The 12,081-nt window shown below is 44.8% G+C and overlaps 1 protein-coding gene across 4 annotated transcripts in view; it reads right to left on the reverse strand.

Annotated features, from left to right (window-relative positions):
- The window catches only part of EPHB1 (EPH receptor B1), a 364,143-nt gene that overhangs the window by 103,407 nt on the left and 248,655 nt on the right, over positions 1-12,081 (reverse strand). For all 4 annotated transcript variants that reach the window (XR_003370240.2, XR_003370241.2, XR_003370239.2 and 1 more), the window contains exon 4: positions 3,810-3,965. Coding sequence is in view for 1 of the 4 variants with exons in the window: in XM_026660778.2 (XP_026516563.1) it covers positions 3,810-3,965 (156 nt within the window). In the remaining 3 variants the exon portion in view is untranslated. The remainder of the gene's footprint in view (positions 1-3,809; positions 3,966-12,081) is intronic.

Consider the following 12,081-nt stretch of genomic DNA (forward strand, 5'->3'; position numbering starts at 1 on the left):
TGGCCCTATAGCAGGAGTCAGTGGAGTCAATGGGTAGTGCCATCTAACAGGGCATAACCTGTTTTAACCCTAACTCAGGTCAAATCTCTGGGGCCACCAAGTCAAGGTTAGTCTGTTACCAGTGCTACTGTGTGCCACCCCTTCAGTTCAGTCTTGCAACATATTGGTAGAGCATGTGAGGAATCTGCCACTGTCTGTGTCAGACCTGTTCTGTCCGTAAATAAAGGATTTAAGCACCTGAGCCACACCCCCTTGAAATCAGTGGAAGGCTGTGGATGAAGTCTAAGTCTCAGAAACTGTCGCTCCTGCAAAGTTCAGCAGCACGTGGACTCCTATCCAGCAAAGCACTGAAGCACGTGCCTACATAGTAAACTGGGCTGCTCACATGCTTAAAGAGAAGTGCTTTGCTGTATTGGAGCCTCTACATTCATTTAAAGTATAGTTTTTAAAGGTAATGTCCCTTTAATATATGGGCAGGGCTCTTTCATTAAGATTCCTGCTAAAGATATTGGCTTTTGTGAGTAACTAACTGCTTATCATGGTATCCAACAGATTCTTATCCTGATTATTCAAGATAGCTCACCTTTCCAGTTTCATTCCTACTGCTCATTCCCTCTTCTCCCCCTTTTGCTTTTTGACTCCCTCAAAGAATCCTAATAGATTGGCGAGGCATGATTTCCCTTTACAAAAGCTGTGTTAACTCTTCCCCAGCATACCATGTTTATCTATATGTCTGATGTTATTCTTCACTATAGCTTCAACCCATTTGTCTGATATTGAAATTAGTTTTACCAGCCTGTAATTGCCAGAATCTCCTCTGGTGCATTTTAAAATAATTAGCTATCCTTTAATCATCTCGTACAGAGGGTGATTTAAATCATAGAATCATAGAAGATTAGAGTTGGAAGAGACCTCAGGAGGTCATCTAGTCTGACCCCCTGCTCAAAGGAGGACCAACCCCAACTTAATGGTAGTATACCACAGTTAGTTGTTCTGCAATTTCACATTGGAATTTATTGAGAACTCCTGAGTGAATACTATCTGGTCCTGGTGACTTATCATTTAATTTACCTGTTTGTTCCAAAACCTCCTTTATTGATAACTCAATCTGGGACAGTTTCTCAGATTAATCACCTAAAAGGAATGTTTCAGCTGTGGGGATCTCCCCCACATCCTCTGCAGCAAATATTGATACCAAAAATTTATTTAGTTTAATTTCTTTAGCTTTTCAGCAATGGCCTTGTCTTCCTTGAGTGCTCCTTGAGCACCTCCTTTGTCACCCACTGCCTGAGACAGAGCAGCCCATTAAGCTGCAGGTTCAGATGGGTGGAGCACAAACAAACTGGACTAATTTTACTGGCTAAATTGAGTGACATACAATAATAAATAGCAAAGTGAAGAGGAAGTTAGGTCTGAAACATCCTTTCAGTTTCAATAATCCAAAGTGCCATTAATACAAAATCAGGAAAAGGGCACAGAGACCCTCAGCTGGGGTCATTTGGCATAGCTCCATAGAAGTCATATAGACAAATCTTCACTGAGGACAATAGATCTTCACCAATTTATAGCATCTGATGGTCTGGCCCTTGATTTTAATCTGGACAGTGCCCCTTTCACTAATGAACGTGGGTTAGAAGAAAAACTAAAATAAATAAAGTGCAGGAAGCTACTTACAACTGCAAAGGATTACCTACGAGCAGATACACTATATTATTTACTTCTATGATATGTAACCACTCTGAAACAGAACAGCTGGTACCTCAAATTAGAACATTTTAAAATTAAGCCTTCATTAGGACAAATAAAAATTTACCAACAGACTTTTTTATACAGTACTCTTCTGATGTTGCATACTGTAAATCAGCTATGGAACAAGATGCAATAAAAATAGAGTTATTTACAATTGTTCTACATGCCTAGCACTTCCTCTGCCACTGACAGCTAAAGTGATCAAGCAAAATATAGAAATTAATCTCTTATTTCAGATGCATACTTTTAGATCTTCCTTAGCCATGCAGTATATAAGCAGATACAAGCAATACTGCAGGATTCTGTGTGGTTATGCTGAACACACACACATGCTGGGTGCATAGGGAAGGACAAGGATGAACATTAGTTACATCCAATCTCTTTTTTCAAGACATGCCGATGTCCAGGATAAACCCACAAAGCAACTGTGCCATTGTTCTTGAAAAATGTATTTTTATGACAATAAACCCGGCATTGCACAAACACAGACCAATTGAAAATTCACTTTTATTAAAGAGCACCAGCCTAGAAATATAATTCAGTGCTCATGCCGCACTTATTAAATAATAAAATACAAGATGCCAGGGAAGAGGAAAAGCAGGGGCAGCAAGAAATTCCCAGTTTTCATATCTCAATTATTTTTAATGGCAAAAACAATTGTTTTGCAATATAGTCCCTGTGACCTTTCACCCCACTTGGAAGGAAAGCAAGTCCAGGCCAGGGCTTGTAAATCTCCAAGGCACAGCCACCATCCTGCTTGAGTAATCTCCAGAGCAGAAGCCAAGGGTCTCTGCAGCTTGGGCTAAAGAACCCAGCTCTCCAGCTAAGATCTGAAACGGACTCACATTCTCTGTGGATCAGGCACAGAGGGGGACATGTAACACTGACTAGTGGGTCACACAAGGACATGGTTTTTAAAACTTTTGGGGGAGGAAGTAGAAGGGGCCTTTGCACACCTGTTTGCTAATTTGCTCGTTTTTAGGATCTTGGCTAAGGCCTATTACACCCTTTTAGCGGGGAGTTTGACCAGAAGTTAAGTTTGACACTAGATTGTCTTTTTGTGCTGTGCAGGTACAGCACCTAGCACAGTGAGGTCTAGTCCACGATTGGGACTCCTGGGCACTATGCTAATACAAATAAATAATATTCATAAGAATGATACACTTTCAAATACACAGAAGCACACAGCAGCTGTTGACTAGCAATGGGCTCTTTCTATATCAAGCTGATTTTTTATGGAGCGACAGACTTAAGATAGCTTCTGCCGTCTTATTTACAGTAGACAGCCGAGGAAGATGATTCATTTCAAGCAAAGCCACGCAGAATACCAATGCTTAACATACTCCTTGCTCCTGTAAAAGAACATTCCATCAACAAGACTACGAACAAGACAGCAGTGGTAGATAACCTCCAATTCTAATTTATCCTGGGGATTATCTGCCTCCTACCGCAGACATTGCCGCTAAGAAATATACATTTCTGGGAGATCTTCCAGTTTGCACCGACTGATGTCTGGGTTGTGGAACTAGGACATTATTGAGAATGTGGTGTACACTAAACTGCTATCGGAAGAACCAGTTGCTAGCAAAGAAGCAGAAGTTGATGCACGATCACCTGCTCAGGCCAGTCTAGTGATAAAAGGATTAGTATTGATGTTATGACACTAGGCACATTTCCATTCCAACAGAAGAAGATGGTGTCATATCATGTGGTAACAGATGGCTACTGAACACTGTTCATGTGGCCTTTGGATGTCTAAAATCTTCAGCGTGTGGGCTCTCCCACCTCTATGGTAATACAGTGAAGATGCATCTCAGAGCCGCAGTTAGAAAACTCTGCAGTCTATCCCTCACTGACTCGTCCTGTAGTGTGCAGCCTGAAGGGCAGATCCTAGCTGAGGTAAATTAACATAGCTCAGTGATTTAATGCAGCAGCATCTGCTGAGTACCTGGCCCTGAGCCTTCATAATTAAACCACCTTTCCTCCTCTGGCCACTGTCTAATAATGATACACTGCTGCTCTCTATTCCCCATCTGTGTAATTGGGACACTGTTACTTACTGGTGCAGGCTGCCTCTGGTGGGTCAAAATCAGCACGATAGTAGCCATTGCGGCAGGTGCAGATGGGAGAGGCCTCCGACGTGGAGCGACTGTTGGTGGGACACTGGGCACAGGTCCCCACGCCCTGGTTGGCCTTAAACATCCCTGCTGGACAAGCTGGAACAGAAAGAGGAGAGAAGGAAACAGGTGAATGCTGAGCTCTGCAGTCTAAAAGGTGCACCAGAGATGTTGACCTCCAAACCCTCTTCTTCACCCACAGGAGGTGAGTCCTGATTTTATTATAAAGCTAAGACAGCAATGACAACAAAAGAGAGTTTGTGTTATTACAGTCACAAAGGGCAGCCTGAATGCAGGGAGCTGGCTAGAAACAAGAAGGGAACAGAGCGGCTCTCCTTAGCCCCCAGGTAGATGGTTTAGAAGTGCAACCCTGCAGGGGGCAGATCAGAAGTTAGTCTGTTGGAGGAAAGCTCCTGTAGAAGGGAGGAGAGAGACTCATCGCAACTCCCAGGAGGGCACCTGGGCAGTGAGACCTACAGGAGCACCTGAGCCAGGGGAAAGGGCACAGTTTACACATGGAACTTAGGGTCAGCTGTTGTGTGTAGGTAACTCAGTCCCTGAAGAAAGGGACTGAAATCCTGTGGCTGCTGAGAGTTCGTTCATGCACTGGCTGGTAAGTTGGCTGATTGGCTTACACCCTCATTGGAGATCTCTCTCATCCATGTTGAAAGCCCGTATAATACACTGGGGCTCTGACCACTGACAGCTGTGATCCTCAGCCAGTTCAGCTGATGAAGCAGGTCTGTAACTTGTGTGCCCACAGCCACCCCCCTTCTTCAGAAGAGGTGTCCCTCTCAGAAGCATGCCCGCTGACTGACTGCAGTGCCATCACAAGAGAAATGCCAAGCAGACATGATGGCACCTCCTGGAACCATCTCTCACTCTTACTCACCGCAGCAGAGACAAACAGGGAGAACTTTGTTTCTATTTGTAAACATATTTTCTCTGACTTGTCTCAATCCTACTTCCGACCATGCAGAATACAAGAAGAGTCAAGAAAGCAAAAACCTACTAGCTAGATGCTAAAAGCAGAAAAGCAAGTTCAAGGGATATATTAGCCATGATGCCTGCTTCAGGCTGTTGAGAAAACAATAAACAATAAACAATAAAACAATAAAATTAGGTCAATACCCTTATTCTGGTGGTTTTCCCAGGAGTTTGAAGACAACAGTGTTTGTATAATGTCATTTTCAGGGCATGAAGTGGCTTCTATTCCATTCTGTTTGAGTTTTTGTATTGCCCCCATCAGTATATCATCAGAACACCTGTATTTTGGCATTTGCAGAGTTGTAGGCACGTTGGTCCCAGGATATGGAGAGACCAAGTGGGTGAGGTGCTATCTGTTATTGGACCACCTTCTGTTGGTGAAAGAGACAAGCCTTTGACCTACACAGAGCTGAAGAAGAGCTCTGTATGGCTCAAGAGCTTGTCTCTTGTCTTGTTTCTTTGGTGGCCTGTGATAAGTCAGTGGTTTCAGTCCAGTCTCTGTTCCCCGAGCATCCCTATCACAAAAACCATCACCACCAGTTAGTGCTGTAGACATGCCAGCATATTCTCTAGGCAAAAGTGATCAATTCCATTCGGATTTTTACTAACACTAAGTGAATCCTCTCAGGATGCTACTTCCATCAATGAATGCAGGAAGATGCTAATGGAGAACAATTAAAAGTGGGCTGAGAGGGCTGTGAGTGGGTCGAGGCAAGGAGAGTTATTAGTCCTAATGAGTTGTGTAGGTTGGGATGGTACTTTCATTGCTCTCATTCCCGTTTGAGCATAAGATAGACATATTACAGACATCTAAATAGACTGATTCAGTACACAAAGAAGAAAGTTAACAAACATTGGACTGAAAGGGAATTGCATTGACCAGTCCTACTCATGAGCACTGGACAATGATTGATGTGTAACAGTACAGGGTTTTCACACTTGCACAGTTCCCTGCGTTCTAGCTGTTGATGTCTAATTTCCATAATATCTGTATGGTGTTTTCTCAGTAACCACACAGTGATTAGCCAGGCAGAGTGAAGAAGATGGCAGAATCACTGCATGGGTATATTTCAACACCTGTACTTTGAATATGTAAGTCTTTTAACTCTGGCTACTATAGTCCCTCTGATCTGATTGGCTCCTGTCCTCTGAATTTTCAAGCTGAATGACAGCAACCAAGATTGCCTGAGATTCCCAATTTGTAGAGATGGAGGTAGAGGCGGGGAGGAGAAATGGGAAGGACAGGATAGGGGAAATGAATATGGCCAAAAGAATGCTTTCCCTTTTGATTGTTTTTAAGTGTAGCTTTTAGCAGATCAAGCAGCTCATTTAGGTTTTTGTAGGTTTTTTCCACTTCAAACTTTAATATTTAATTTAAAATGTCAGTATAATAACAATAACAACATAAGCCTCCTTCCTGTTATGTCGCTACTAACCATCACCTGGGCTAATAAACTTCTTGTCCTTTGGCCTCAGCGTTTATTCAGTCAGGATGCAGTAATTAATTCATAAACAGAGAGCACCCTCCAGATATCATTATAATAAGACTTTAATCTCTGGCAGGGTGAGGTTTCATTAATCAACAGTCTCGCTCTGATCTGTGATTATATATCAAGTATAAACGAAATGACAATGATGGGTTTGATCAAATGAATACCAGGACGCATATCCTCAGCTGTTGTAAAGTGTCATAGCTCCATGGATTTCAAGTCGAGGATCTGACTCTGGATGGGATATACCCCATAAGCGAATTAGCCCCCTTCCTGCATGAAGAGGTCCAAATTAGCATTTGGAGGAAATTTACAGTGTCTCTCAAACAATAGTCTTAAGAGGCTTTAAACTACAGTGGCAAGAGACTCAGCTATAGGATACAAAATTCACAGATCAGAAATTTTGCTGAGCTGTGTATCCTATTTAGACAGAGGCTAATTTCTACTCTGTGGAAATTGGACTTTGTACTGTGTGTTGATTGGACTTTGTACTGTGTGTTGACCTTCAGTCAAGGTGACCTACAAGTGTTACTGTTCTGTAATATACTGGTCTGCAAAAGTGGAAATACCTTGCATTTCCTTGAGTTCTTGCAAAAACACACACACTCCTTTTAGGTGACCTTGGTAGCATAGCTTTATAGCTAAAATTTCCAGCCAGCTATTGGGCCCAGAGCTGACAAATGCTTTGCAAGTGGATGCATTTTAAAAACTATCTGATTTTACTGTATTTTCCTGATATTTATTTTAAACCTGGTGCCTTATAATCTAGTCTGTTAATAAATCTTTAATACTAAGAGATCAAGTCAGGGCTGGCTCCAGGCACCAGCTGAGCAAGCTGGTGCTTGGGGTGGCAGACTGTTCGAGGCGGCGTTCTGCCCAATCCTAGGGCAGCACGGCCGCTTTTTTGTTTTGTTTTGTTCTTGTTCCGCTCCGGCCGCTCTGTAGGGGGCGGCGGCGCGGAGAACCAAAGCACCCTGCAGGGCAGTCCTCTTCCTTCCCTCCCCGCTGACCGGATCGGAGCCCTCACGGCAGGCGGCGGCGCAGCGGGAAGGGCCGCGTGGCAGCGCCCCTGCTGTAGCCCTGGCCGCCCCCTTCTCTCTTTCTCCCGCCTGCTCCCTCCCCCTAGCCCCCCGGCCGGTCCCCCTGCACCCGTGCTCCGGCCGCGCCACAGGTTTTTTTTTTTTTTTTCTTTTCCCTTCTGGCCCCTCCTTTTTTGTTTTTTTTTTGCTTGGGGCGGCCAAAAAGCCAGAGCCGGCCCTGGATCAAGTAACTACAGTAGCTGGTTGTATAACCTGTTCCATCTGCCAAGACCTTTTCAAAGGCATCCTGTTTGTTCAAAGGCTGTCAGAGTCTAGGGTGACCAGATGGCAAGTGTGAAAAATCGGGACGGGGGTGGGGGTTAATAGGCACCTATTTAAGACAAAGCCCTGAATATCAGGACTGTCCCTATAAAATCGGGACACCTGGTCACCCTATCGGAGTCTAAGAGTCCCTTGGGAGAATGCTTGGGGTTCTCAATGGGCTCTCTCACTGTTGCTCTCCCTGCTTTTCTGTCCTTGAGTTGCTGTATCTCTCCCTGTTAATCCCCGCTCCCTTTTTTTAAGTAACTTTGGGTTGATGGATGGATGCTCATTCAGCCTTGACATCCCTGAAACTCACTAAACACAAATGATTTCTACACAACTTCAGGACAGAGACGTGAATGACTGTTTTTGCATATATATTGGAGGCAACAGACCTTCATCAAATCTGCTTGGAGAATATAACACATGTACCTTGGATTGTCCAGGGCATACAGCCCCCCAGGAAGTATGAAATACTGTCAGTGGGAGATTTCTTGAAGCATCCCTGACTGGCCTGAAGCATTTAAGCACAGAAGGAAGTAAAGCAATGAACAGGGAAACATTCTCCACTTTGCTTGATATGGGAAAACTACGAGCTAATAGGGCAGGGTCCCCCATGGGCACCCCACTCCTGATCTGCTCACATGCTCAATGTGGAGCAGAGAAGACTGAACATAAGTGTTGCAAGAAAGGTCTCAGTGTTGCATTCCTAAACACATACATAACAGATAGCCCGAAAATAAAGGAGGAGAAATAAAGAGGAAAGCAGATGGCCTTTGAGAAGAGAAGAAGAGGGAACAAGGAGGGACTTAGCAGTGGGGGGGGGGGAGGGAGGGGAATCCAGGTTTGCTGGTTGCACAGAGACAGGAGGAGCAGAGCCAGTGAGGAAGAAGGAACCGGGTCACCAGAGCTATGGAGGGGATGGGAATGAGGAACAGAAAGAAAGAGAGAGAAAGCAAAGCCGTGAAGAGAGGCGTTGTTGCTGGGCACAACCTGAAGCACCCCAACATTACCACCCTCCTCACGGGTTCATTCATGACTCAGAAGGTGCTCACTATACTCATGACATTCCATGCCTGATGGATACCCAGTAATTGTGACTGCTCCCATCCAAGCCTCCATGGCCTAACGCCTTGTCTCCCTCCTCACCAGCTGAGCCTTCCCACAAACGTTACTAGGAAACCCAAGAGCTCCTGGACTCTGGCTGCACAGATATACAGTTCTGACCCTTGGAGCATTTCTCCCAGGTGTAAAACTGAACACACCAAGGGCCTGATCCAAAGCCCTTGGAAGTCAGTGGGAGTCTTTCCACCAACTTTCCACCAACTTCACTGGGCTCTGGATCAAGCCCTTTATGCACAGTGAGCCAACAGTGAGGCCAAGCTTATGAGTCCACACAGGCCTTTGGAACCTCTCTGCGAACCAAAGGATGGAAGGAGGGGAAAGTGTTTAACAGCAGAGCTCATAGCAGGAACTAGCACCATCTTCTGTGACAAAAAGAGCTAATGGGCTAAATTAGTCTCTTCAGGGGAAAGAGAGGCCCCTGCATGACCTGGCTAGAAGTAGCTGGCAACACCTTGCCTAGCTTTACTCTTAAACAAAGGAGCTAAAAGCATCCAAAGGTGTCCCCCACATACACAGCCTGTCACCCACGCAAAATCCATTGCATCTAGTAGGATTACTTTGCAAAGAAACATACTAAGTGTCTCATAAACAGTGCAGTGATTGAGATAATGGAAAGTGCCTCTTATCCCTTGCCCGCTGCATCAGGATATGAGGCATCTCTGAGAAGCCAAGAAAAGGAAATTAATAGGAGCAAACAGGAGTAACCACTTTTATGCAATTTCCTTGGGAGATAGTGGACCATCTTATCTTTATTTGAGCCCTTTAGCCTGTCAGACAAAACTCACAAAGGCCTCTTGCTCTCACAGTATTTTCAGATATTAAAAGAAGATAGAAACGAATACATCCAAACATTTTATGATTTTACTATTTGCAGAGTAGGGTTTACAGAACAATGTAGACACACCCACAGAGGCCCAGGCTTTTAGATCCAGAGGTCAAGGGTTCAAAACCTGCAGGTGATCTGTCCAGACATATAAAAATACATTTGTGAATCATCTGCAGATTCTATACCTAGCTAAGAATGGAGATTAAAATCCTGCGTAAAGCTGCAGATGTGCTAGTGACCCTGTGGCACATGTGATCTGTTAACACCACTCTGAATATGAAGGAGGAGAGAGTAATTTCTGCCAGGGGATGAGATAGAGGAACTCCAGGAGGGACAGCTAGACACATCCAGAATCCAGAAGGAACCTCAGACTGATATTGAGACATGGTTTTGAGTGAGCACTAAAGCCAAACCCCAGACAACAGGTGAGTCTGACCATTAAGCACACTCCACCCATTCACACTCAGGAAGGCAGCTGGAAGAGGTTCCTTCCTAATTCTGCCTTTCCAATGGCATGCACCCTGACTACCTTGTGTAGAGCACTTTGTGAACTCGGGCTGGCTTCAGGTGGTTTGGATGATGCCCACTAGGCAGGGCCGGCTCCAGGCACCAGCGTAGGAAGCAGGTGCTTGGGGCGGCCAATTCAAAGGGGCGGCACTCCGTCCGGTATCGGGGCAGCACGTCTGGGTCTTCAGCGGCAATTCGGCGGCGGGTCCCTCATTCTCTCTTCTCCTCTTTGAGCTGCCAAAGAATTGCCACCAAAGAGGAAGAGAGGGAGGACCCGCCGCCGAACTGCCGCCGAAGAAGCGGCGCGATTTAGCTGCCGCCGAAGTGCTGCCGCTCGTATTCTTTTTTTTTTTTTTTCTGCTTGGGGGGGGCAGAAAAGCTGGAGCCAGCCCTGCCACTAGGGACTCAGCTTGGATTACTGCCTATAAGACAAAAGTATCCTGGAGACTCAATATAAACAAAGAGAGAGTGTGATCCAGTCTGATTAGATAACCAGAAGTTGCCAGATGTTGCAGACACCAGACATTTGATGGCAATTCAATGAAGGAACATGCAAGAGGAGTAATGAAAGCAACTACTTTGCATAAAACTGCTATTAGCTCACTGTAGATGGGCATTTGCGGGCAACAAAGAATCAAATGGCAGCCAACATCTTTATCCTCTCCCCTCAGCCTCCGGAATGTTCTTCACTAGGTTTATTGGGTTATTTTTGCTGACTTTCTAATGACAGGATTAAAACGCTACACAGTAGCTAAAACAGTAACAAATGGCTAGGACCCCTCAAGAAATATTGTAACATCTGAAGAGGATATTCCAGCCAATCAATTTTTTTATTGGTCAGATTGTTCCAATGCCCACCTCCCCAGTCTCTGCTGATACAATTTCCAAAAACAGAGATTTGAAAAACACACTAACTCAATACTATGGTCAATCACAGGATGACTATAAGCCACCTATGTGGTATGGCTGTGAAAAAGACTAATGCAACCCTATGATGCATTAGGCGAGGCATTTCCAGCAGAGATAGGGAAGTGTTATTACTGTTGTACAAAAGGCAGAGATGAGACCTCATCTGGAATACTCTGTAATTTTGGCCTCCCGTGTTTAAGAAAGATTAATTCAAACTGGAAAAGGTGAAAGAAGGGCTACTAGGATGATGCGAGGAATGGAGAACAAGCCTTATAAGGGAAAACTTAAGGAGCTTGGCTTGTTTAGCCTAATCAAACGAAGGCTGAGGGGAGAGATGATTGCTCTCTATAAATATATCAGAGATATAGTAACTCCTCACTTAACGTTGTAGTTATGTTCCTGAAAAATGTGACTTTAAGCGAAACGATGTTAAGTGAATCCAATTTCCCCATAAGAATTAATGTAAATGAGGGGATTAGGTTCAAGGGAAAAAAAAATTCACCAGACAAAAGACTATATTATATATATATACACACACACACAGTATAAGTTTTAAACAAACAATTTAATACTTGTACACAGTGATGATGATTGTGAAGCTTGGTTGAGGTGGAGGAGTCAGACGGTGGGATATTTTCCAGGGAATGCCTTACTGCTAAATGATGAACAAGCAATTGGCTGAGCACTCAAGGGTTAACTCTCACACTCCACAAGGCAGCAGGAATGGAGGGAGGGGAGACAGCATCGCAGACAGAGACAGAGACACACACCGTGTGTGGGTGTGAGAGAGAGGGATGCGCATTTCCCTTTAAGTACGCTGACCCTACTCTTAAGGGTGCCTTGTTAATTAGAACATCTTTCTGAGACCACAGCTGCTGCCAGCAAGCTTCCTCTGTCCTGAGCCCTGTCGTGTGTCCCCCCTGCTCTATGGAAGATGGGGTAAGCGGGGTGCAGGAGCAGGGGGGAGGGGGACACCCTGACATTAGCCCTCCTCTTCCTTCCCCCCCCCCCCCCCCCCCCCCCCCCAC

This window comes from Terrapene carolina, unplaced genomic scaffold (genome assembly GCF_002925995.2).
Source record: "Terrapene carolina triunguis isolate 2854851 unplaced genomic scaffold, T_m_triunguis-2.0 Scaffold837, whole genome shotgun sequence".
NCBI lineage: Eukaryota > Metazoa > Chordata > Testudines > Emydidae > Terrapene > Terrapene triunguis.